Source organism: Thalassophryne amazonica, chromosome 16 (assembly GCF_902500255.1).
Source record: "Thalassophryne amazonica chromosome 16, fThaAma1.1, whole genome shotgun sequence".
Lineage (NCBI taxonomy): Eukaryota > Metazoa > Chordata > Actinopteri > Batrachoidiformes > Batrachoididae > Thalassophryne > Thalassophryne amazonica.
In genome coordinates, this window is record NC_047118.1 from 77,601,648 (window position 1) to 77,629,499 (window position 27,852).

Consider the following 27,852-nt stretch of genomic DNA (forward strand, 5'->3'; position numbering starts at 1 on the left):
GTGGGAGCTGCTTGTTTTTAATGAGCCACCGATGTATTTCTATTGGCGTAATTTGGCAAATGTTTAAAGTGCTTCTGATACAGATGTTCAAAATATTGAAATGTGCTTATGATCCACAATTATTGCTGCAACACCAATGAGAAGACGGCAGTCGAACTAAGAATGGGAGGGGCCCTAGTAATTTGAGAGTGCCCATTGGGTAGTTTCACATCAGAAAAGACTGACAAAGGAATCTGGGGGGTGGGGGGCATGGAGCCACCAATGTTAACAAAGTGGCTTAAACTATGAGGTTTCTCAGTACAAAGGTTTTATTAATTTATACACAAACATTTGCTTTTTTGTTGCCGATTAGTTGGCATGAGATATGAAAAAGTCATCTGAAGGATAATTGGAATAATCAATATTGTGTTTGATAAAGTAGGCGGTCCTTGGAGGGAACCCAATTGTGCTGACACTCCTCTGAGATACATTCATTTAAGATGATAAACAAGAAAAGTGACAAAAGGAAAATCATTTTACAAACAAATAAAACTGGGCATGTCAGAGGATGGGACTGCTGCAGAGGAACACCACCCATTCAGTCAGAGTGAGGTCAGGCTGAGGAGGCTGCAGAGACACACAGACACACAGAGATCATATTGCTTCATTTAACCTTCTTGGTTTATCTGTTCAGTCAGTGTGAAACATTTGCTGTTGACCACATAATTATGTCATATTAATACACCACCAGAGAAATGAAAAGTACAAATATAAAAATCTAAGAATGTAAATAATAATATTTACTTCTAAAAGTCTACTTTCTTTAATTCTTCCAGGAACAATAATATTACACTCAACAAAAATATAAACACAACACTTTTGGTTTTGCTCCCATTTTGTATGAGATGAACTCAAAGATCTAAAACTTTTTCCACATACACAATATCACCATTTCCCTCAAATATTGTTCACAAACCAGTCTAAATCTGTGATAGTGAGCACTTCTCCTTTGCTGAGATAATCCATCCCACCTCACAGGTGTGCCATATCAAGATGCTGATTAGACACCATGATTAGTGCACAGGTGTGCCTTAGACTGCCCACAATAAAAGGCCACTCTGAAAGGTGCAGTTTTATCACAGCACAATGCCACAGATGTCGCAAGATTTGAGGGAGCGTGCAATTGGCATGCTGACAGCAGGAATGTCAACCAGAGCTGTTGCTCGTGTATTGAATGTTCATTTCTCTACCATAAGCCATCTCCAAAGGCGTCACAGAATTTGGCAGTACATCCAACCAGCCTCACAACCGCAGACCACGTGTAACCACACCAGCCCAGGACCTCCACATCCAGCATGTTCACCTCCAAGATCGTCTGAGACCAGCCACTCGGACAGCTGCTGAAACAATCGGTTTGCATAACCAAAGAATTTCTGCACAAACTGTCAGAAACTGTCTCAGGGAAGCTCATCTGCATGCTCGTCGTCCTCATCGGGGTCTCAACCTGACTCCAGTTCGTCGTCGTAACCGACTTGAGTGGGCAAATACTCACAATCGCTGGTGTTTGGCACGTTGGAGAGGTGTTCTCTTCACGGATGAATCCCGGTTCACACTGTCCAGGGCAGATGGCAGACAGCGTGTGTGGCGTCGTGTGGGTGAGCAGTTTTCTGATGTCATTGTTGTGGATCGAGTGGCCCATGGTGGCGGTGGGGTTATGGTATGGGCAGGCGTCTGTTATGGACGAAGAACACAGGTGCATTTTATTGATGGCATTTTGAATGCACAGAGATATCGTGACGAGATCCTGAGGCCCATTGTTGTGCCATCCATCCAAGAACATCACCTCATCTTGCAGCAGGATAATGCACGGCCCCATGTTGCAAGGATCTGTACACAATTCTTGGAAGCTGAAAATGTCCCAGTTCTTGCATGGCCGACATACTCACCGGACATGTCACCCATTGAGCATGTTTGGGATGCTCTGGACCGGCGTATACAACAGCGTGTACCAGTTCCTGCCAATATCCAGCAACTTCGCACAGCCATTGAAGAGGAGTGGACCAACATTCCACAGGCCACAACTGACAACCTGATCAACTCTATGCGAAGGAGATGTGTTGCACTGCATGAGGCAAATGGTGGTCACACCAGATACTGACTGGTATCCCCCCCCCCCCCAATAAAACAAAACTGCACCTTTCAGAGTGGCCTTTTATTGTGGACAGTCTAAGGCACACCTGTGCACTAATCATGGTGTCTAATCAGCATCTTGGTATGGCACACCTGTGAGGTGGGATGGATTATCTCAGCAAAGGAGAAGTGCTCACTATCACAGATTTAGACTGATTTGTGATCAATAATTGAGGGAAACAGTGATATTGTGTATGTGGAAAAAATTTTAGATCTTTGAGTTCATGTCATACAAAATGGGAGCAAAACCAAAAGTGCTGCATTTATATTTTTGTTGAGTGTATTTTTGTTTTGTATAAAAGTCATTGAAAATTACACAATTCTGGTTTTGGCCCAGAAATTCCAGTTACATCACAAATTTAGATTTGATTTGAATTAAGTTTAATTAAGTTTTAAAATGTATTTCTGGTTTTCTCTAGTGTATTTCTTTCTTTCTTTTAGTGGCTATTAAAGTATTTTTCCAGGTTACAGCCATTATAGTTACCATATGATTTATTTTTTTCTTAACTGTTATACTTCTATATCTGCCACTTGTGTAAAGTGTTACTAACCAGTCAAGATATGAACACACACACACACACACACACACACACACACACACACACACACACACACACACACACACACACACACACACACACACACACACACACACACACACACACACACACACACACACACACACACACACACACACACACACACACACACACCATTTAAGCCCTGGTCACACAGCACTAATGATGGACACCGAACCCAAAACAAAACAAGCAATCTGGACTTATGATGACATTGTTTAACTGACGTCCAGCTTTGTTTCTGTAGCTGGCGCTTCATCAGAATTTTTAAACTGTTGAAAAATGTGAATGAATCCCAATGACAACCTCAATTCATCCATATTTTGTTTTGCTTTCTTCTTGATGGTTCCTCATCATTTGTGTAGTTCCCGTAACATCAGCGTTCCGTTTGACTGTCGTCCCACTTCATCCAGCCATCCAAGTCCGACTTCTTGCATGAACGCTGACGATATCTGAACGGATCAATACCTAAAGATCAGACGAACTGAATGTAACATCCTTGTATCACTGATGACTCGTCCATGTGTGGGACGAAAAGCAAAGAAACAACAGCAGCAAGGTTTTATCAACTACTGTAACTATTTATGCCCGTTCCAGCCGTTGTGGCTGGCCTGCGTGTGCGCACACATTGTTGTCAAGACAACCAGACCCCGAACCTGCCAGTGCTGCAGACATGAACACAGGGTGGCTGCACTCAGTCTCATACCCGCTGTCAGTCACGTCATCGTAAATGTTTCATTTTGATTTCATTTAAAGCGTCAAGGTTGACGCTCGCTTTGTGTTGTGTGGGCCGCCAGAAGAGGAGGTACTGCTGGCCCACCACCAGAGGGCGCCCTGCCTGAAGTGCGGGCTTCAGGCACGAGAGGGCGCTGCCGCCTCAGGAACAAGCCGTGGTGACAGCTGTCACCCATCATCCGTGACAGCTGTCACTAATCATCCAATCCACATCTGGAATAAAAGCAGGAAGACACCTCCACCACACTGCCGAGATATCATCTTCTACCAGAGGTAATATCCTCAGCCTTTTTGTGATATTTTGTAAATCAGTTTATTGTGAGTGTTTGCAAGAGTACCGGTCCTTTTTGTGGAGGTTGTGCAAGACGGCACTCTTTTTCCTCTGAGGGATCGCTGCAAGTATTGAGTGAGAGGTGGAGGTGGAATTCCCACCAGGATTGTTACTGGGTGTTCACACACCCACCCTTGACTGTCTTTGCTTTCTGCCAGCAGTACCAGATCCGACACGCCGTGAAGGTGGCCACCTGGGGACTTCGGGACTTGGCGGCTCCAGTATTCCTCGGGTTCGGTGGCAGTGGAAATCGTATGGTTCCGGTTCGTTTCCATACGGGCGTCTCCTATCGTCGAGCCTGCCCACACGACACCTTATTGATTGACTTTTGCACATTCTGTAATCTGCTGTGTTTGGTTGTGTCATTCACAACAGTAAAGTGTTCTAATTTGACTCCTTCCATTGTCCGTTCATTTACGCCCCCTGTTGTGGGTCCGTGTCACTACACTTTCCCAACAGGATATCTCGGCCAGCGTCATGGACTCCAAGGGGCGTCACCAGGCTGTTGAACAACCAATGGGAGAGCAGGGAGCGCAGGCGTCTGCAGGAGGCGTGATTGGTGAGCTACAGCATATTCTCACCGCCTTTACGGCTCGGATGGATCAAATAGCCGAGCAAAACATCCTCCTGTGGCGGCGAGCGCTCAGGGCGCTGCTGCAGTTCCTCCTCCTGCCGACCCTGTGCAGGATATAAATGTTCCAGTGGTGGTTCAACAACCCCTCCCACCATCCCCTGAAGCATACATAAGCCCTCCTGAGCCGTACGGAGGTTGTGTGGAAACGTGCGCGGACTTTCTTATGCAGTGTTCGCTCGTCTTCGCACAACGTCCCGTCATGTACGCGTCAGACGCAAGCAAAATAGCTTATGTGATCACTCTGCTTCGGGAGAGGCACGCGCTTGTGCTACAGCGCTTTGGGAGCAAAATTCACGGCTCCTTCACACGTACACTGGGTTTGTGAGGGAGTTCAGAACTGTGTTTGATCACCCTAACAGGGGAGAGACCGCTTCAACTGTGCTGCTGTCGATGAGACAGGGACGCCGAAGCGCAGCTGCTTATGCAGTCGACTTCCGCATCGCGGCTGCGAGGTCCGGCTGGAATAATGCTGCGCTCCGCGCCGCCTTTGTAAACGGACTGTCGTCAGTCCTAAAGGAGCACCTAGTGGCCAAGGATGAACCGCGGGAACTAGATGGGCTTATTGATCTCATTATACGGTTAGACAATCGGTTGGAGGAACGCCGTCGGGAACGAGACGAAGGACGTGGCCGGGCGCGCGCCGTCCCTCTTCCTTCCGGGTCCGAAAAAAGGTCCGCCCTTCCCACGCTCCCTGGTCTCTACGTCCCGTGGGGCGACAGCTCCCCCTGCTGACGAAGCTATGGACACAAGCAGGGCCACATTTAGACCACCTAATAGGCAGAGGAGGTTTCCACGCGGGGCGTGTTTTGTTTGTGGCTCAATGGAGCATCAATTGAGCAATTGCCCCGAATGGTTAAACACCAACGCCCGCCCCTAGAAACTGGGCTTAGGGTGGGCCAGGAAATTCATGTGGGACACACACACATTGCCACACGGCACCCAGTTACAATCCTTAGCGGGGATTTAACCCTTCAGGCCCCAGCACTGGTAGACACAGGGTCAGAAGGGAATCTGCTAGACAGCAGATGGGCCAGAGAGGTAGGGCTCCCTCTGGTGGCGCTACCTACACCATTGCAGGTGCGAGCACTAGATGGCACCCTACTCCCTTTAATCACACACAGGACACCACCAGTAACTCTGGTAGTGTCAGGGAATCATAGGGAGGAGATTGAGTTTTTTGTGACTCCTTCTACCTCCCGTGTGATTCTGGGGTTCCCCTGGATGTTGAAACACAATCCCCGGATTGATTGGCCGTCCGGGGTGGTGGTACAGTGGAGCGAGACCTGCCATCGGATGTGTTTGGGATCCTCGGTTCCTCCCGGTTCCCAGGCTAAGGATCAGGTCAAAGTTCCCCCCAATCTGTCGGCGGTGCCAGTTGAGTACCACGAGCTTGCTGACGTTTTTAGCAAGGATCGGGCACTCACTCTCCCCCCGCATCGTCCGTACGATTGTGCCATCGATTTGTTGCCAGGTGTGGAGTTCCCGTCCAGCAGGCTGTACAACCTCTCCCGACCTGAGCGCGAATCAATGGAGACCTACATCCGGGACTCCTTAGCTGCCGGGCTGATCCGTAACTCCACCTCTCCGATGGGAGCAGGTTTCTTTTTTGTGGGCAAAAAAGATGGCGGTCTTCGTCCATGCATTGATTACCGAGGGCTGAACGAGATCACGGTTCGCAACCGATACCCGTTGCCTTTGTTAGATTCGGTGTTCACCCCCCTGCATGGAGCCAAAATCTTCACAAAGTTGGATCTTAGGAACGCATACCACCTAGTTCGGATCCGGAAGGGAGATGAATGGAAGACGGCATTCAACACCCCGTTAGGTCATTTTGAGTACCTGGTCATGCCGTTCGGCCTCACTAACGCCCCCGCGACGTTCCAAGCTTTGGTTAATGATGTCTTGCGGGACTTCCTGCACCGATTCGTCTTCGTATACCTGGATGATATACTCATCTTTTCTCCGGACCCTGAGACCCATGTACGGCATGTACGTCAGGTCCTGCAGCGGTTGTTGGAGAACCGGCTGTTTGTGAAGGGCGAGAAGTGTGAGTTTCACCGCACTTCTTTGTCCTTCCTGGGGTTTATCATCTCCTCCAACTCCGTCGCCCCGGATCCGGCCAAGGTCGCAGCGGTGAGAGACTGGCCCCAACCTACGAGCCGTAGGAAGCTGCAACAGTTCCTCGGCTTCGCAAATTTTTACAGGAGGTTCATTAAGGGGTATAGTCAGGTAGTTAGCCCCCTGACGGCCCTGACCTCACCAAAAGTTCCCTTCACCTGGTCGGATCGGTGCGAAGCCGCGTTTAGGAAGTTGAAACGCCGGTTCTCGACTGCACCGGTCTTGGTGCAGCCCGATCCTAGTCGCCAGTTTGTGGTTGAAGTGGACGCCTCTGACTCAGGGATAGGAGCCGTGCTATCCCAGAGCGGAGAAACCGATAAGGTTCTTCACCCGTGTGCCTATTTTTCCCGCAGGTTGACCCCAGCAGAGCGGAACTATGACGTGGGCAATCGAGAGCTCCTTGCGGTGAAAGAGGCTCTTGAGGAGTGGAGACACCTGCTGGAGGGAGCGTCAGTGCCTTTCACGGTTTTCACGGACCACCGGAACCTGGAGTATATCAGGACCGCCATGCGACTGAACCCCAGGCAAGCCCGCTGGTCACTGTTTTTCGGCCGTTTTGACTTCCGGATCACCTACCGCCCCGGGACCAAGAACCAAAGATCGGATGCCCTGTCCCGGGTGCATGAACGGGAAGTCAAGACCGAGCTGTCGGATCCACCGGAACCCATTCTACCGGAGTCCACTATCGTGGCTACCCTAACCTGGGACGTGGAGAAGACCGTCCGGGAGGCCCTGGCACGGAGCCCGGATCCCGGAACAGGACCGAAAGACAGATTGTACGTCCCACCAGAGGCCAGAGCTGCCGTTCTGGACATCTGTCACGGGTCCAAGCTCTCCTGCCACCCAGGGGTGCGTACGACCGTGGCAGTGGTCCGGCAGCGCTTCTGGTGGGCGTCCCTGGAGACTGATGTCCGGGCTTACATCCAGGCCTGCACCACCTGCGCCAGGGCCAAGGCGGACCACCAGAAGGCACAGGGACTCCTACAGCCACTTCCTGTGCCTCACCGCCCCTGGTCCCACATCGGTCTGGATTTTGTCACGGGCCTCCCGCCGTCCCGGGGACACACCACCATTCTCACGATAGTGGACCGATTCTCCAAGGTGGCCCACTTCGTGGCCCTCCCGAAGCTCCCGTCGGCCCAGGAGACGGCGGATCTCCTGGTCCACCATGTCATCCAGCTGCATGGGATACCAACAGACATCGTTTCGGATCGCGGTCCCCAGTTCTCCTCGCAGGTGTGGAGAAGTTTCTGCCGGGAACTGGGGGCCACCGTAAGCCTCTCGTCTGGGTATCACCCACAGACTAACGGACAGGTCGAACGGGCCAACCAGGAGTTGGAGCAGGCCCTTAGGTGCACGACCTCCGCACACCCGACGGCTTGGAGTGAACATCTGGCCTGGATCGAGTACGCTCATAACAGCCAAGTGTCCTCTGCCACCGGCCTCTCCCCGTTCGAGGTGTGTCTGGGGTACCAACCCCCTTTGTTTCCTTTGGTGGAGGGAGAGGTCGGTGTGCCCTCGGTCCAGGCCCACCTGCGGAGATGCCGTCGGGTGTGGCGCACCGCCCGTTCGGCCTTGTTGAGGGCCCGGACGAGGGCTAAAGCCCATGCAGACCGTCGACGGTCCCCGGCCCCCGCATACCAGCCCGGGCAGGAGGTATGGCTTTCCACCAGGGACATTCCACTACAGGTCGAGTCTCCCAAACTGAAAGACCGCTTCATTGGACCCTTTCCCATCCTCAAGGTTCTCAGTCCTACCGCAGTGAGGCGCCAACTCCCGGCCTCACTGCGGATCCATCCGGTTTTCCATGTCTCCAGAATCAAGCCGCATCACACCTCACCCCTCTGTGCACCCGGTCCGGCGCCGCCTCCTGCCCGTATTATCGACGGGGAGCCGGCTTGGACAGTTCGCCGGCTCTTGGACGTCCGTCGAATGGGCTGGGGCTTTCAGTATTTGGTGGACTGGGAGGGGTATGGACCCGAAGAACGCTCCTGGGTGAAGAGGAGCTTCATCCTGGACCCGGCCCTCCTGGCCGATTTCTATCGTTGCCACCCGAACAAGCCTGGTCGGGCGCCAGGAGGCGCCTGTTGAGGGGGGGGTCCTGTTGTGTGGGCCGCCAGAAGAGGAGGTACTGCTGGCCCACCACCAGAGGGCGCCCTGCCTGAAGTGCGGGCTTCAGGCACGAGAGGGCGCTGCCGCCTCAGGAACAAGCCGTGGTGACAGCTGTCACCCATCATCCGTGACAGCTGTCACTAATCATCCAATCCACATCTGGAATAAAAGCAGGAAGACACCTCCACCACACTGCCGAGATATCATCTTCTACCAGAGGTAATATCCTCAGCCTTTTTGTGATATTTTGTAAATCAGTTTATTGTGAGTGTTTGCAGGAGTACCGGTCCTTTTTGTGGAGGCTGTGCAAGACGGCACTCTTTTTCCTCTGAGGGATCGCTGCAAGTATTGAGTGAGAGGTGGAGGTGGAATTCCCACCAGGATTGTTACTGGGTGTTCACACACCCACCCTTGACTGTCTTTGCTTTCTGCCAGCAGTACCAGATCCGACACGCCGTGAAGGTGGCCACCTGGGGACTTCGGGACTTGGCGGCTCCAGTATTCCTCGGGTTCGGTGGCAGTGGAAATCGTGTTGTTCCGGTTCGTTTCCAGACGGGCGTCTCCTATCGTCGAGCCTGCCCAAACGACACCTTATTGATTGACTTTTGCACATTCTGTAATCTGCTGTGTTTGGTTGTGTCATTCACAACAGTAAAGTGTTCTAATTTGACTCCTTCCATTGTCCGTTCATTTACGCCCCCTGTTGTGGGTCCGTGTCACTACACTTTCACAACACTTTGTTTTTCTTTCGCTAGTTTCGGTTTTGTTTTCCTTTTTGCACTCTTGATTCGTAGGCTTTTCAGTGATGGGAAAAGTGCAGGATCATTCATCCACCTTTTCTCGACGATGTGTGACTTTTTTCCCCTTGTTCAGCTATCATTGTGTGCTGTGTGACCGGGGCTTAAAATGTCAGTTTACTGCCTGCTCGTATGAATGAAGAGTTTTTTCTTTTTGAAACTCAGAGAACACGTGGTGACATGACAAACGTTTCCCTCGTTATGTGCCAACAGTCCATTTATTTTATTTTTTAGCTCAGCAAGAGGGCGGACAGAGAATTAGAATTTTGTAATAGTCATGACCGAACACACGTATGTATGTGTGTACTTCACACTGAGTACACAGCGGATTGACTCCGCAGTTCGTGGAAACAATGTTGCATATTTTCCTCTTTACCTGCTCGACTCAGCGTTCAACAGACTAACAGTATCTAATCAAATGTGGGCAGAGCTTGGACACAGATGAACTCTAACGTGTTGGGTCACGGCTGTCCTGTTACCTGCAGGTCACACATTTCCAGTGAGTGTCCATCTCTGCACACAGACTGCAGGCGTGCCCGTCCTCTGCTCGGGTAACCGTCCTCCACCTTCAGGTTACACACCAGCGACGCAGACTTCAGGTAGACCAGCAGCCGCTGAGCGGGGCGCCAGTCTATAGCAAAACTATACACACACAAATGTCAAAGGATTCTTAAAGGAACTGTGACTTCTTTTTCTCCAGAGTCACATGACACCCCGACACAGCAGAGATGAGGCTTTGCCTATTTTCTCTGCCGTATTATTCCAGTGATTAGACCAATCCAGTCTATTCGCCCTATTGAGGTTTCAAATCCCGGAAAATCTCAGAGAGGTCGCCACTTTGCGAGATGTCAACAGCACTGAGAACTGCATTGAGATGCTCTGATAACACTGCAATTTAACCGCTGCACACAGACAACAGCATTCACATCGCAAAGGTAAAACTCTTTGTATACTGTGCCTAAAATTCTCATGAATATATTATCTGGGTTTTTAGACGCTGTTTGTTTTATGTAAATGTGAGAATCTCAAGTGATTTCAACGTTATTTACAATGGGAATTGCTGCGAGCCGCGATGAAAGAATGAATACATTTATTTATTTATTTGGCACACAGAAGAACAATAACAAAAACTCATAAAAGGAACAACATAACAGTGAACCCGTGTGGCCAAAAGGGTGAAGGCAGAAGCGAAGCTTATAAATACCCTCCCCTTATACCATAAAAAATAAAGAATGTATACATATATAAATATATATACACTCACAACAACAATACCAAAGAAATGTGCACAAACAATATAACTTAATCAATGCACTAAGATTTCTAAACAACAAAACAAGCAATAGTGCACAATCCCAAGCACAATAACAAAATCGGTAAAGCTAATTCTTCAAACTATAACAAGTAATTATATTATTTTTGTAAAGCCTTGATATATATATATAAATTTTTCCTAAAAAATATTTATGATTGATCCAGGTGCTCTATAAACGCAGCTTATAATTATGTTTTTTGATTTTTCACATTTAATTTCCACTGTAACACATTCCATAACATTTTCACAAGAAAAGGACATATTACAATTTCACAATGATAACTAGAACAAACGTAAAGTTCCACACCACTGCCTCTTTTATTCATCCAATTTATAGCAAACAAATCATAACCCTCAAGCTGGACAGTGTCAATGTTCTCATCTTTCAACTACGTCTCAGTAACCGCAATGAAAAATGTTTGACAGTTTTTAAACAATCCTGAATTTTAGACAAGTTTGTAGAAAGACTTCTACTATTAAAATGTATAATGGAGACTGACCCGACTGCTTCCTGTTCATGTCAGGTGGAAAGTGAAGTTTGCTCTTTAACACCCTGCTTATTGCCCTTTACAACACTGTTTGTGCTGTTTACTCCAGAGTAATATATGTAAGATGTCTGAAATTCGGTTTGCGTTCATGAAGTTCCACGCAGGATGAAGGTAGCAGACACAGAATATTTGGAATATTTGTTTTAGCAAATTTTCAGGGGTCTCATGCATCTCTTATAAATGTTATGAAAAGCATAAAAATGTACATTTTGGTAGTATAATGTTCATTTGCAATTGTCGTCCTGTGTTTTCTTCATGTCGTTTTGACAGTAGCGCCTCTCTGGCGCACAAGGGATTATGAGATTCTCAATAAGGTGAATGGAGGATGCTGAGACATTGATTTATGCTTTTGTGTCCTACAGAATCGATTATTGTAATCTGTTATTTCCTAAATTAGCACACAAGAGTCTCAAACCTTAAAAGATGATTCTCAGCGTGGTTGCTTGCATTTTGACTGGAATTTGAACATTTGAGTGAATAAACTTCTATAATTTACATATGATGTAGAACCTCACAGTGCTTCATGAAGCTTCAGTCACTCACTCACTCACACACACATACGAATCAGTGTGGTGCAATGCAAGGCACTCGTTACGTGACTGGAGTTGTTGTCATGACAGAGAATCAAACCAAGGACCCTCTGGTCGTGAGCCTGTTTCTCTAACCTCCAGACCAATGCCTCTCCAATGAACACAGCAGCAACCAACACAGCCACTGCTGTCTTTTGTTTTCAGGCGCCCCCTGCTGTCCTCACAAAGGCAACAGTAATCTGTTGTGACGAACAGCCGGCCGATTACACTTTGTGAACATATATGCACCCTGAATGCATGTTTGGAAGGTGTGCTTGACCAGAAGCTCCACACCTTTGTCTGTTCCAAAGATACAAGCGGGTGGAGCTGCAGTCTCACCTGGAGCGCAGAGACTGGATTTCCCAAAGCAGCTCCGCCTGGCCTGTGTAGCACTGCATCACCTCCAGCAGAGCAGCGCTCACCTCAGACCACGGGCCTGACATATAGTCGTCAGCAAGACCTGCCATGCCCATGTGGACCTGGAAAAGGAGAGAGCAAGGTGGGATCCAGAAAGTCTTTAAGTCTGTGATCTTGGGATGAGCTTCTGTGATTTTATTCAAAACTGACAGATTCTGAAGTTTTGAAGTGTGAATGGCTGAATCACAACAAGAAAACACAAACGTTACCTGCAGCTTGAAGTGCTCGTCATCACTCCAGGTGACTGAAAGCTTCAGATGCTCCAGCTCATTGGAGGACAGGTTCTCACTGGAGGAGGGGCGGGGCCTCAGCTCCATACACAACTCCGACTGATTGAAGGAGAGCAAGTTGATCTGCATGACATCCTGGACAGCAGAAATGTACTCAAGGAGCCTGGAGAAGTACAAACAGGTTAACCAGGAAACAACCATCTAACAGCCAATCAGACTCAGTCATCTGACAACCACTCAACAATAGAACAGCCAATCACACTTCAAGGAAGACTTCTTCTGATCATGTGACCTCACATCACTCACTCATATCTGAGATGTTGCCAGCTGACTAGACGGCGCAGCACCGACTCCAACTTCAGTTTATCCCAAGTCATTTGACGCTCACAAATGTGCAATGCATTCTGGGCTTTCTGCAAAGACTCCTTCACCTGTTCGTGCTGCTCCTTCTGTTGGAGATGGAAGAGGAGAGCATGAGATAAAGAGCAAGAAAGAAAAGGAATTAGCGCCAGAGAAAAGGAATTACAAGAAGATTGGAAGAAAGAGAGGTACCAATGAATGACATCTGGAAAAGGAAACAAGGACATAATGAGAGGACAGAAGAAAAGAGGAAATGAGGAGTTGTGAATGAAGATGAGGAGGAAACCAAGCAACAAAAAACTAACCTGATGGCCAAGTAGCTCAAATGAGACAAAAGAATTTAAAACTTTATTCAAGCAATAGGTTGATTTCATTGAACATGTTAAAAGCAGATCTGTGTAAGTTCCTCTCAGGATAACATCATAATAACAGCTCAGTTACTGACACTCATGTCATTTGGACAGTTTCTACGAATGTGGAGAGAAATCCAAACTTCGGCTCTGTGGACATCGTCTGCTCAGTTAATAATTCAGACTGAGCTGAGGAGAGCCTGAGGAAGAGGAGTGATTACCTTTTGAAAGAGAAATCAGTCATTCCACAAGCTCTACACAAATCAGAATGGAAAAAAGAAAAGAAGAGGAACAAATAATAGAAGAGGAAATAAAACAGGGAAAAGAGGAAAACAGCAGGAACTGAGAAGACGAGAATCAAAGGAGTCAAGATGAGGGAAACAGATTACCATTTTCTTGTCTCTCATTGTGCAGTGTATCTGTAAACTATTCACAGCGCTTCGGTTTTTCCACATTTTGTTATGTTACAGACTTATTCCAAAATGGAGTAAATTCTTTTTTTTTTTCCTTCAAAATTGTCCTCACAACACCCCATTATGACAACATGAAACATAAATTTTTGTAAATTTATTAAAAATAAAAAGAAAAAACCTAAGAAATCACATGTACATAAGTATTCACACCCTTTGCTCAATACTTTGTTGAAGCACCTTTGGCAGCAATTACAGCCTCCAGTCTTCTTGAATACGATGCCACAAGCTTGGTGCACCTATCTTTCGGCAGTTTAGCCCATTCCTCTTTGCTGCACCTCTCAAGCTCCATCAGGTTGGACGGGGAGCGTCAGTGCACAGCCATTTTCCGATCTCTCCAGAGATGTTCAATCAGATTCAGGTCTGGGCTTTGGCTGGGCCACTCAATGACATTCACAGAGTTGTCCTGGAAGCACTCCTTTGATATCTTGGCTGAGTGCTTAGGGTAATTGTCCTGCTGAAAGATGAACCGTTGCCCCAGTCTGAGGTCAAGAGTGCGCTGGAGTAGGTTTTCATCCAGGATGTCTCTGTACATTGCTGCATTCATCTTTCCCTCAATTCTAACCAGGGAATTTTGTTTCTCATGGTCTGAGAGTCCTTCAGGTGCCTTTTGCCAAACTCCAGGTGGTCTGCCATGTGACTTTTACTAAGGAGTCACTTCCATCTGGCCGCTCTATCATACAGGCCTGATTTGTTGTGTGTGGGCCGCCAGAAGAAGAGGTACTGCTGGCCCACCACCAGTGGGCACCCTGCCTGAAGTGCAGGCTTCAGGCACGAGAGGGCGCTGCCGCCATGGACACAGCCTGGGGTGACAGCTGTCACTCATTACCTCTTGACAGCTGTCACCCATCTACTCAACGTCCTCTCACTCCATAAAGACCAGACGTCATCTCCACCTCGTTGCCGAGATATCGTACTTCATTGGAGGTAATATCCTCAGCCTTTGTGGTAATATTGAAAATCTGTTTATTGTGAGTGTTTGCAGGAGTACCGGTCCTTTTGTGGAGGCTGTGCAATACTGCACTCTTTTTCCTCTGAGGACGCGCTGCAAGTATTGAGTGAGAGGTGGAGGTGGCATTCCCACCGCTGTTGTTACTGGGTGTACACACACCCACACTTGACTGTCTTTGTTCTTCGCCAGCAGTACCAGATCCGACAGTCGGGGACGGTGATCACCTGGGAATTCGGGACTTGGCGGCTCCAGTATTCACCAGGTTCTGTGGCTGCGGAAATCGTGTGGTTCCGGCTCTTCTCAGGACAGACGTCTTCTATCCTCGAGCCTGCCCACACGTCACCTTTGTGATTGGACTGTAATTATATTCTGAGATTGTCTGTATGTTCGTTGTGCACATTTCACAACATTAAATTGTTACCTTTTTGGCTCATCTATTGGCCGGTCATTTGCGCCCCCTGTTGTGGGTCCGTGTCACTACACTTTCCCAACATGATTAGTGGATTGCAGCAGAGATGGTTGTCCTTCTGGAAAGTTCTCCTCTCTCCACAGAAGAATGCTGGAGCTCTGACAGAGTGACCATCAGGTTTTTGGTCACCTCCCTGACTAAGGCCCTTCTCCCCCGATTGCTCAGTTTAGACGCGCAGCCAGCTCTAGGAAGAATCCTGGTGGATCTGAACTTCTTCCATTTACAGATGATGGAGGCCAATGTGCTCATTGGGACCTTCAAAGCAGCAGAAATGTTTCTGTCCCCTTCCCCAGATTTGTGTCTCCAGACAATCCTGTCTCAGAGGTGTACAGATAATTCCTTTGACTTCATGCTTGGTTTGTGCTCTGACATTCACTGCAAAAATGTAAAACCTTTTTTCACATTGTCACATTAAGAGGCAACTGTGTGTACAATTTTCAGGAAAAAATTTAATTCCATCCCTTTTGAAATGATGCTGAAACATAAAATGTGGAAAAAGTGAAGTGATGTGAATACTTTCCAGATGCACGCTAATTACAATCAAGACTAATATATATATATATATATATATATATATATATATATATATATATATATATATATATATATATATATATATATATATATATATACGCGTATATATATATATATGTCCTGGTAGTCAGGAGGATAAAATTTCTGTGAACATTCAGGCTGACCTGGAGAGAAACTATTAAATGTAAATGGACTGCATTTATATGGTGCTTTCCATTTGAATCAATAGCTCAAAGTGCTTTACAATGATGCCTCACATTCACCCACCCACATACACCAATGTCAGGGTGCTGCCATGCAAGGCGCTCACTACACACGGGGCAACTCTGGGATTAAGGAACTTGCCCAAGGGCCCTTGTCTAGTCTGGTCAGGGTTTGAACCACAACACTTCTTACCCACTAGATCATCACCTCCCATTACATTCTGGGTCTGAACCAAACTATATTTTACATCTTTTTAATTTGTTTTTGTGACCAAATAATGTTACAATGTAACCTGTCAGTGTTACACTGTAATTAGTTGGTGTTACACTGTAACTGCTCCTTTTTACATTGTAACAACTCAGTCATATACTGCACCTAATCAGTCACTACTCAGTGTTACAGTGTAACTATTCAGTAACTAGTCATTGTTGTGCTCTTACTAGTCATTGTTAACTAGTTAGTGTTATACTGCAAGTAATCATCATTACATTGAATTCGTCAGTGTTATAGTGCAACTAGTCAGTGTTACAGTGTAAGTAATCTGCATTTCATTGCAACCAGTCAATGTTACAGTATAACTAGTATTACATTATATCTAGTCTGTATTCTGCTATAACTAGTCAACTTTATGTCGTAACTAGTCTGTATTACATCACAACTAGTCTGTATTATACCATAACTTGTCAATTGTGCCACAACTAGTCAGCGTTGCATAGTAACTAGTCTATGCCACGCCGTAACACGCCGGTGCTGCATTAGTATGCACTACAGTATAACTAGGCAGCGTTATGTTTTAACTACTCAGCGTTACTATGCTGTAACTAGCCAGTGTTACACTTTGAAGATGAGGACCTGTGCGTGCAGCCGCTGGACGAGCTGCTTCAGTGTCTGTCGTCTGTTGAGGATCTGACTCAGTCGATCCTGCAGAGTTCTCAGCAGATCCTCTGTCGTGTCCACGGCCGCCTTGCTCGCCATCTTCAAAGCCTTCCAACGGCCATGAGCTCCGCCCTCTGAGTGACACATAGGTACAGATGAACCCACCAGCTGACTGTGACAACTTCATCATATTTTGGAAACTTTAGGGGAAAAGCGTGACTACTTCAGAATACCATCGCAACTTTTTTGTCACTGCATACTTTTATTGCATGGTTAAAAAGGTGCCCTGGTCCTGCATGCTATGCTAGCTGCTAACAAAGAATGTTATATGTGCAGAGCCGAAAAGAACTTTATTTTGAAGAATGGTCAGAAAGCTGAGCTGCCATCTTTTCTTGTTGTGGTTACGACAGTGAGACCTTAAAATATGCAAACGTGGATTACTGACATCATATCTGCTGCTTACAGCAACTAACTATCAGGCTAAACTGAGTCATACTTCAAACACCTGAAGCTGCGGTAACGCAGCCTTTATGAATAAGTATCAGCTCTAGGTCTAAAGAGGACTAAAGACAAAAGTACCAGGTGGATGTGGGCAGGGTTCTGTCATCAGTTCCTGGGCAGATTCAACACCTTCCAGTAGAGACATCATTGAGTCCAGAACAAAGAGCTGACGCCACAGAACCTTCTGCACACGACGGCTCTCCTGCAGAGACAGAGTGAGCAGAATAATAAGCTTATTGAAATGGACAGACTATCTGCAGCTCAGGACTCAGGGTGGTTCCATGGTGGGCTGGATGTGGTGACCCACGGCACCAGCACACGCAATCTAACCTGATTAATAAATACAAACACTATGGTACTGTGTAGTAAATCTGTCTGGAATAGACAATTCTCAGAAATTGAGTCAAGGTGCAAGAAGGAGATTAGTGAGGAAAGCCACGAAGAAAACTGTGTTGTTATAGGCTTCTGTGGCTATGACTGGAGAGACACTGCAGTGTGAAACTTTTGACTGTTGCACCAACAGTTATACAGCTTCATGGTGGAGTGGAAGAGAGAAGGATTTTCATAAGAAACAAATCAGGCGTAAGCTCAAGTCTCCCGTGTGCCTGCTGACAAACTGTAGCTGAGAGAGTTCATGTTTTCATAAAACGCTTCACCAATCCTGAGGGAAGCTGCAAGTAAAAAATCTCACACTGAGATTACACAGTCAAAGCTTACACTGACACAACAGGCCAGACACCCAAACACTGCCTCAGCCTCAAATCCCACATGTTGCCAAAGGTAATAACATACAGCATCGGAAGGAGCCAGCACCACTCCGCCAATGCTCCAACCATTAGGGAGCAAATCTATGTACTGACATCTGGCTATGTCCAGGAGAAAAACGTTTAAGTTCCGCTCGATGACATTAGAATTTCAAGCACTTTATCCAAAACTCAAGCGCTTTTCAAACCTTGAAAACACAACAGGATCAGTCCATGTGAAACCACCGGAGGCCTCCCGACTGACCATAAAAAAGGATGCAAAAGCATGAAACAAGCTGGAGATGGTCAGTCAGGAACAATTTTCTGAAATCTGGTGATTTAAACCCTCTATACACATGCATCCACTTAGGTTGTGGTTGGCTTCCTGATAGAAAAAAAAACTGCAAAACGGCAAACTCACAGCATAATCACCAACTCTGCCCCAATTCATCTGCAAACACACATGGGCTACCTGGAGCACACCACCCAACGTCTGGAGCACTGGGATGATCTGGATAATCAGGAACAAAATTCTTGGATAGTACAAAATTTTGATGCCAATAGAAATCATCAACAACCCGACCGGATCACCGGCAAGCTCGTGGCAGCTACACCGGGAACCCTGCTGCAAGCTGATTTGTACCAAACACTGATGCAGATCTGTACCTCATCTGCTATCCTAAAGCTCACTGTCGCAGCGCAGCAAGCAGGCAGTGAAATATTCCATCCCATGACTAGGGATGGACTAGGGATGACAGAATGCCACTTCACCAAAAATATTTACTGCTTGTACTTGTCAATCAATCAATCAATCAATTTTTTTTTTATATAGCGCCAAATCACAACAAACAGTTGCCCCAAGGCGCTTTATATTGTAAGGCAAGGCCATACAATAATGATGTAAAACCCCAACGGTCAAAACGACCCCCTGTGAGCAAGCACTTGGCTACAGTGGGAAGGAAAAACTCCCTTTTAACAGGAAGAAACCTCCAGCAGAACCAGGCTCAGGGAGGGGCAGTCTTCTGCTGGGACTGGTTGGGGCTGAGGGAGAGAACCAGGAAAAAGACATGCTGTGGAGGGGAGCAGAGATCGATCACTAATGATTAAATGCAGAGTGGTGCATACAGAGCAAAAAGAGAAAGAAACAGTGCATCATGGGAACCCCCCAGCAGTCTACGTCTATAGCAGCATAACTAAGGGATGGTTCAGGGTCACCTGATCCAGCCCTAACTATAAGCTTTAGCAAAAAGGAAAGTTTTAAGCCTAATCTTAAAAGTAGAGAGGGTGTCTGTCTCCCTGATCTGAATTGGGAGCTGGTTCCACAGGAGAGGAGCCTGAAAGCTGAAGGCTCTGCCTCCCATTCTACTCTTACAAACCCTAGGAACTACAAGTAAGCCTGCAGTCTGAGAGCGAAGCGCTCTATTGGGGTGATATGGTACTACGAGGTCCCTAAGATAAGAAGGGACCTGATTATTCAAAACCTTATAAGTAAGAAGAAGAATTATAAATTCTATTCTAGAATTAACAGGAAGCCAATGAAGAGAGGCCAATATGGGTGAGATATGCTCTCTCCTTCTAGTCCCCGTCAGCACTCTAGCTGCAGCATTTTGAATTAACTGAAGGCTTTTTAGGGAACTTTTAGGACAACCTGATAATAATGAATTACAATAGTCCAGCCTAGAGGAAATAAATGCATGAATTAGTTTTTCAGCATCACTCTGAGACAAGACCTTTCTGATTTTAGAGATATTGCGTAAATGCAAAAAAGCAGTCCTACATATTTGTTTAATATGCGCTTTGAATGACATATCCTGATCAAAAATGACTCCAAGATTTCTCACAGTATTACTAGAGGTCAGGGTAATGCCATCCAGAGTAAGAATCTGGTTAGACACCATGTTTCTAAGATTTGTGGGGCCAAGTACAATAACTTCAGTTTTATCTGAGTTTAAAAGCAGGAAATTAGAGGTCATCCATGTCTTTATGTCTGTAAGACAATCCTGCAGTTTAGCTAATTGGTGTGTGTCGTCTGGCTTCATGGATAGATAAAGCTGGGTATCATCTGCGTAACAATGAAAATTTAAGCAATACCGTCTAATAATACTGCCTAAGGGAAGCATATATAAAGTGAATAAAATTGGTCCTAGCACAGAACCTTGTGGAACTCCATAATTAACTTTAGTCTGTGAAGAAGATTCCCCATTTACATGAACAAATTGTAATCTATTAGACAAATATGATTCAAACCACCGCAGCGCAGTGCCTTTAATACCTATGGCATGCTCTAATCTCTGTAATAAAATTTTATGGTCAACAGTATCAAAAGCAGCACTGAGGTCTAACAGAACAAGCACAGAGATGAGTCCACTGTCCGAGGCCATAAGAAGATCATTTGTAACCTTCACTAATGCTGTTTCTGTACTATGATGAATTCTAAAACCTGACTGAAACTCTTCAAATAGACCATTCCTCTGCAGATGATCAGTTAGCTGTTTTACAACTACCCTTTCAAGAATTTTTGAGAGAAAAGGAAGGTTGGAGATTGGCCTATAATTAGCTAAGATAGCTGGGTCAAGTGATGGCTTTTTAAGTAATGGTTTAATTACTGCCACCTTAAAAGCCTGTGGTACATAGCCAACTAACAAAGATAGATTGATCATATTTAAGATCGAAGCATTAAATAATGGTAGGGCTTCCTTGAGCAGCCTGGTAGGAATGGGGTCTAATAAACATGTTGATGGTTTGGATGAAGTAACTAATGAAAATAACTCAGACAGAACAATCGGAGAGAAAGAGTCTAACCAAATACCGGCATCACTGAAAGCAGCCAAAGATAACGATACGTCTTTGGGATGGTTATGAGTAATTTTTTCTCTAATAGTTAAAATTTTGTTAGCAAAGAAAGTCATGAACTCATTACTAGTTAAAGTTAATGGAATACTCAGCTCAATAGAGCTCTGACTCTTTGTCAGCCTGGCTACAGTGCTGAAAAGAAACCTGGGGTTGTTCTTATTTTCTTCAATTAGTGATGAGTAGAAAGATGTCCTAGCTTTACGGAGGGCTTTTTTATAGAGCAACAGACTCTTTTTCCAGGCTAAGTGAAGATCTTCTAAATTAGTGAGACGCCATTTCCTCTCCAACTTACGGGTTATCTGCTTTAAGCTACGAGTTTGAGAGTTATACCATGGAGTCAGACACTTCTGATTTAAAGCTCTCTTTTTCAGAGGAGCTACAGCATCCAAAGCTGTCTTCAATGAGGATGTAAAACTATTGACGAGATACTCTATCTCCCTTACAGAGTTTAGGTAGCTATTCTGCACTGTGTTGTTATATGGCATTAGAGAACATAAAGAAGGAATCATATCCTTAAACCTAGTTACTTGTGATGTCTGGTTGACATTTATTAAACTTAATTCAATATGACATCAAATCATGACACCTCAAAGGGCTATACACATTTGAAAACACCATATGCAAACAACATCCACTAGAATGAGTTAATGTGTGTGAGACAAAAGCAGCGAGGACAGTGAGGTTGAGGACGCACCGTCAGATAGAGGACCATCTGAGCTGCTTCACAGTCTGGTTGCTCAGAGTCTGGACTCAGATCCAGGAGGGCCGGATCACAGCGCTTCAGCACTCTGATATGACAGGGAAACAGCAGACAAACACCTTTAGGTGCTGCAACTCTGTTGATATAACACAGCTAAAAGCCATAACGATGTCAATTAGCAAAGAATGTGATGAGTTTAAGAACTTTTTTCATCCTGTTCTTTGATTGGTATGTGACCTGTGGATTAATTACAAAGTTTACATAAGTATGTTTTCATGTCATGGTAGCTTGTTTGCGGGTCATTCCATATGAAATCATCCAACATAAGGGGAAGTCCCAGTTTTATAGTTGGGCAATTCTACGGTAACGGAATTACAATCTGAGCTAATCTGTCGTGGTTAGATGCCATATGTCCAGATTTTGCTGCTGTTGTAATTCCGTTACCATACAATTGCCCAGTTTTAGAATTGCCTGGTTTTGATATATTTTGTAGCTCATGTTAAGAGAAGAAGAATGGTCTTGGCGGCAGCTCAATATCTTGTTTTGTTTAGATTCTATGGGGGTTTGAAAAAGGGGGCGTGTCCATGTGAACCCTCTGTGTTCCGTTTGTGACCATGTTTACTTGGCCATAAATCAAAAACTAGAAAAGATATTAACTTGATATTTTCAGAATTTGTTTATTCTGTCTTAAAGTTTACGTAAAATGTACAGTTGAAGAAATTAACCCCCTGGGGGCCATGCAATTAATTACCAAAAAATGGAATTTGGACAAAATGTACCGAAGGTGTGCTGACTTTGATGTGCATTTAACCTTATTTGCCTTGTCATGTGAAAATGCTCTTTGGCATGTTGGTAGTACTAATGTTAGGCTTCCCTGAGATGCAAAAAAACAACACCACAATGTCTTTAGATTTTGCCCAAAATTAACCCTTTTCTGGCTATTTTTTACCAAATTTGTTCCTTTGGGGCCCCCTTTTGGGCATCTTTTGATTTTTGTTTTGTTGGTCTCAAATGAAAGGTCTTCATTGGAACTTCAAATTAAACCTGGTACCAACATCTAACAAAGAGGCCTGATGGAAAAACAAGCGCCCTCTTCATTGGTAATCTTCAGTTTTCAGCTTAATCAAAATGTACATGAAAAGGTACATAAATTTACAGGAGATATATGACAGTCTATAAGATAGCCATTCTGAAATCCATCCAGCATGTATACACATACATTGCTACATTATAAACAATGTCTGTATCACTGAATAAACAAAGCACAGCAACTAATGTGTAGCTAGCTGTACTTAAGCTATGCCCATGCATGGAATTCCTTAAACTTGACTTCAGACTCACCTTGCATAGGTTTGCTTGTGACACAAGCAAACCTATGAAAGGTGAGTCTGAATAATGAGACAGAATAAACAAATTCTGAAAATATCAAGTTAATATCTTTTCTAGTTTTTGATTTATGGCCAAGTAAACATGGTCACAAACAGAACACAGAGGGTTCACACGGACATGCCCCCTTTTTCAAACCCCCATAGAATCTAAACGAAACAAGATATTGAGCTGCCGCCAAGACCATTCTTCTTCTCTCAACACTGGCTACAACATATATCAAAGCCAGGCATTTTTAAAACCATAAAACTGGGACCTTTGGTGATTTCATATGGAATGACCCTTGTGTTAACTGCATTAATTTCAGTGCAGTTGAGATGAAATCACATTCTACACTCAACAAAAATATAAACGCAACACTTTTGGTTTTGATCCCATTTTGTATGAGATGAACTCAAAGATCTAAAACTTTTTCCACTTACACAATATCACAATTTCCCTCAAATATTGTTCACAAACCAGTCTAAATCTGTGATAGTGAGCACTTCTCCTTTGCTGAGATAATCCATCCCACCTCACAGGTGTGCCATACCAAGATGCTGATTAGACACCATGATTAGTGCACAGGTGTGCCTTAGACTGCCCACGATAAAAGGCCACTCTGAAAGGTGCAGTTTTATCACAAAGCACAATGCCACAGATGTCGCAAGATTTGAGGGAGCGTGCAATTGGCATGCTGACAGCAGGAATGTCAACCAGAGCTGTTGCTCGTGTATTGAATGTTCATTTCTCTACCATAAGCCATCTCCAAAGGTGTTTCAGAGAATTTGGCAGTACAGCCAACCAGCCTCACAACCGCAGACCACGTGTAACCACACCAGCCCAGGACCTCCACATCCAGCATGTTCACCTCCAAGATCGTCTGAGACCAGCCACTCGGACAGCTGCTGAAACAATCGGTTTGCATAAGCAAAGAATTTCTGCACAAACTGTCAGAAACCGTCTCAGGGAAGCTCATCTCGACCTGACTCCAGTTCGTCGTCGTAACCGACTTGAGTGGGCAAATGCTCACATTCGCTGGCATTTGGCACACTGGAGAGGTGTTCTCTTCACGGATGAATCCCGGTTCACACTGTTCAGGGCAGATGGCAGACAGCGTGTGTGGCGTCGTGTGGGTGAGCGGTTTTCTGATGTCAATGTTGTGGATCGAGTGGCCCATGGTGGCGGTGGGGTTATGGTATGGGCAGGCGTCTGTTATGGACGAAGAACACAGGTGCATTTTATTGATGGCATTTTGAATGCACAGAAATACCGTGACGAGATCCTGAGGCCCATTGTTGTGCCATACATCCAAGAACATCACCTCATGTTGCAGCAGGATAATGCACGGCCCCATGTTGCAAGGATCTGTACACAATTCTTGGAAGCTGAAAATGTCCCAGTTCTTGCATGGCCGGCATACTCACCGGACATGTCACCCATTGAGCATGTTTGGGATGCTCTGGACCGGCGTATACGACAGCGTATACCAGTTCCTGCCAATATCCAGCAACTTCGCACAGCCATTGAAGAGGAGTGGACCAACATTCCACAGGCCCCAACTGACAACCTGATCAACTCTATGCGAAGGAGATGTGTTGCACTGCATGAGGCAAATGGTGGTCACACCAGATACTGACTGGTATCCCCCCCCCAATAAAACAAAACTGCACCTTTCAGAGTGGCCTTTTATTGTGGACAGTCTAAGGCACACCTGTGCACTAATCATGGTGTCTAATCAGCATCTTGATATGGCACACCTGTGAGGTGGGATGGATTATCTCAGCAAAGGAGAAGTGCTCACTATCACAGATTTAGACCGGTTTGTTAACAATATTTGAGGGAAATGGTGATATTGTGTATGTGGAAAAGGTTTTAGATCTTTGAGTTCATCTCATACAAAATGGGAGCAAAACCAAAAGTGTTGCGTTTATATTTTTGTTGAGTGTAAGTAGAAATAATGCAGCTGTGTGCTCATGCAGCCTGTTAAAACAGCCTTGTGCCCTGCTAGAGACAGCAGGATTAGCACACTTCTGGATCCAAATACACAAAGAATGTCTCCACCAAAATTAAAAAAAAAAAAAAGGAGTTGAGGAGAAAGTGTCCGTCATCTCTTCCCTGTACAGTCTGAGTGCATTGAAGAGAGTGCCCTGCTCAAAGCTACACGTGCAGCCGAGGTGGCTGGAAGTCCACAGCTCTGGAAAATAACAAGTATTCCCAACTTGTATGTGCATCTACTCTGTAGAACCACTGATCTGAATGAATTTTAATCAGTATTTATCCCAAAAGGGTTATAAATAATGCTGTTATTGTTACCCTCTCACCAGACAATGTAGATGTCCTCATCTTTTTTGAAAAAGAATTTGATGTTCTAAACTTTGATCAGCTTTGCTCCACTTATTTATTTATTTTACTTTCATGATTTGTTTGATATTCTTATTCACAGTCTGTTATTTGTATCTGTTCTGGTCTGTTCCAGTCTGTTCCTGCCAGACTGGAAAGTTTGTTGTGTGCAGAAAAGTTCTTCCCTGTGCAGTTTCCCCACAAAATCTACATCTGCACAAAATGTGCTTCTAGGCAATTGAAAAAATCCACATCTCTGACTGTCACTTCCAACCTGTCGCATCTTGCTTGTTTATTTGTTGTCCTTTATGGCCTGTGTCCGTTAATTCACACACATGTAAGAATTCTCATCACTCCCTTTAGAGGATATGCACAAAATATTCTTCATATGATACTTACTGCAATCCGTACATACAATCTTAAAGTCGATCAAAACATCTTCCCTACACACTTAAACTTTCCAGTGCGGTGTTCCCGGTGTCTGTTCTGGTCTGTACTCGTGTGTTCTAGTCTGTTCCTGGTGTCTGTTCTGGTCTGTACTCACTGCGTGTTCTGGTCTGTTCCCTGTGTCTGTTCTGGTCTGTTCCAGGTCTCTGTTCTGGTCTGTTCCTGCACCGGTGTGTATTCTGGTCTGTTTGTGCTGTCTTTTCCCATTGTCTGTTCTTGTTGTTTGTTCTGGTCTGATCCCGGTGTCTATTGTCATTGTCTGTTCTGATCTGTTCTTATTGTCTGTTCTGATCTGTTCTCAGTGTCTGGTCTGGTTGTTAGTTTTAATCTGTTCTGTGTCTGCTCTGGTTGTTCTGATATGTTATCTGTGTCTGTTCCCAGCATCTGGTCTGGTTGGTTGTTCTGGTCTGCTCCTGTTGTTTGCTCTCTGTGTTTGTTGTTAGTGTCAGTAGTTTTTATTATTATTATTATTATTATTACAACCCCTGGCAAAAATTATGGAATCACCGGCCTCGGACGATGTTCATTCAGTTGTTTAATTTTGTAGAAAAAAAAGCAGATCACAGACATGACACAAAACTAAAGTAATTTCAAATGGCAACTTTCTGGCTTTAAGAAACACTATAAGAAATCAAGAAAAAAAAAATTGTGGCAGTCAGTAACAGTTACTTTTTTAGACCAAGCAGAGGGAAAAAAAAATATGGACTCACTCAATTCTGAGGAATAAGTCATGGAATCATCCTGTAAATTTTCATCCCCAAAACTAACACCTGCATCAAATCAGATCTGCTCGTTAGTCTGCATCTAAAAAGGAGTGATCACACCTTGGAGAGCTGTTGCACCAAGTGGACTGACATGAATCATGGCTCCAACACGAGAGATGTCAATTGAAACAAAGGAGAGGATTATCAAACTCTTAAAAGAGGGTAAATCATTATGCAATGTTGCAAAAGATGTTGGTTGTTCACAGTCAGCTGTGTCTAAACTCTGGACCAAATACAAACAACATGGGATGCGTGTTAAAGGCAAACATACTGGTAGACCAAGGAAGACATCAAAGCGTCAAGACAGAAAACTTAAAGCAATATGTCTCAAAAATGCACAACAAAACAAATGAGGAACGAATGGGAGGAAACTGGAGTAAACGTCTGTGAACTGTAAGAAACCGCCTAAAGGAAATGGGATTTACATACAGAAAAGCTAAACGAAAGCCATCATTAACACCTAAACAGGTGGCTGTCATTACATCATCAATAAATGCACAAGTTTACGTTGATATTTTGGACACTTTTCTTATCCCATCAATTGAAAGGATGTTTGGGGATGATGAAATCATTTTTCAAGATGATAATGCATCTTGTCATAGAGCAAAAACTGTGAAAACATTCCTTGCAAAAAGTCATGCAATGTCATGGCCTGGAAATAGTCCGGATCTTAATCCAATTGAAAATCTTTGGTGGAAGTTGAAGAAAATGGTCCATGACAAGGCTCCAACCTGTAAAGATGATCTGGCAACAGCAATCAGAGAAAGGTGGAGCCAGATTGATGAAGAGTACTGTTTGTCACTCATTAAGTACATGCCTCAGAGACTGCAAGCTGTTATAAAAGCCAGAGGTGGTGCAACAAAATACTAGTGATGTGTTAGAGCGTTCTTTTGTTTTTCATGATTCCATAATTTTTTCCTCAGAATTGAGTGATTCCATATTTTTTTTTCCCTCTGCTTGGTCTAAAAAAGTAACCGTTACTGACTGCCACAATTTTTTTTTTCCTGACTTCTTATAGTGTTTCTTAAAGCCAGAAAGTTCATCCTCCAAGGCCGGTGATTCCATAATTTTTGCCAGGAGTTGTATTATTCAATTCTTCTTCTGTGGTTCTGACGTACTCCTCTGTTGGTGTTTAAAAGTGTTTAGCTTTAGCCTTTAGCTTCAGTACCTTTCTCGTGTGTCTGTCAATGTAAGTTTTTCATTTTGGCAATGTCTTACAGAGTCAATGTTACCAACAAATACCTCATTTGAAGCGGCTTATTTCAGTAAAAAAAATCCACATTTATTTCAACCTCAAACTAGGCATGAAGAATGAAAACAAAACTCACTCTGAAATTTCCGCCATTTGTCCGTTCAAATTTCTTCTTT

At 44.9% G+C, this 27,852-nt stretch overlaps 1 protein-coding gene across 1 annotated transcript; it reads right to left on the reverse strand.

The window, feature by feature from the left end:
* Window positions 1-88: 88 nt before the first annotated feature.
* si:dkey-225f5.4 lies at window positions 89-27,852 on the reverse strand. The gene is made up of 9 exons (XM_034190389.1): window positions 27,813-27,852; window positions 21,560-21,653; window positions 17,348-17,471; window positions 16,745-16,902; window positions 12,860-13,002; window positions 12,533-12,716; window positions 12,246-12,385; window positions 9,954-10,116; window positions 89-606 (listed from the first exon to the last, which is right to left on the reverse strand). The coding sequence occupies exons 1-9, from the start codon at window positions 27,827-27,829 to the stop codon at window positions 541-543; spliced, it is 1,089 nt and encodes a 362-aa protein (XP_034046280.1). The 5' UTR covers window positions 27,830-27,852; the 3' UTR covers window positions 89-540.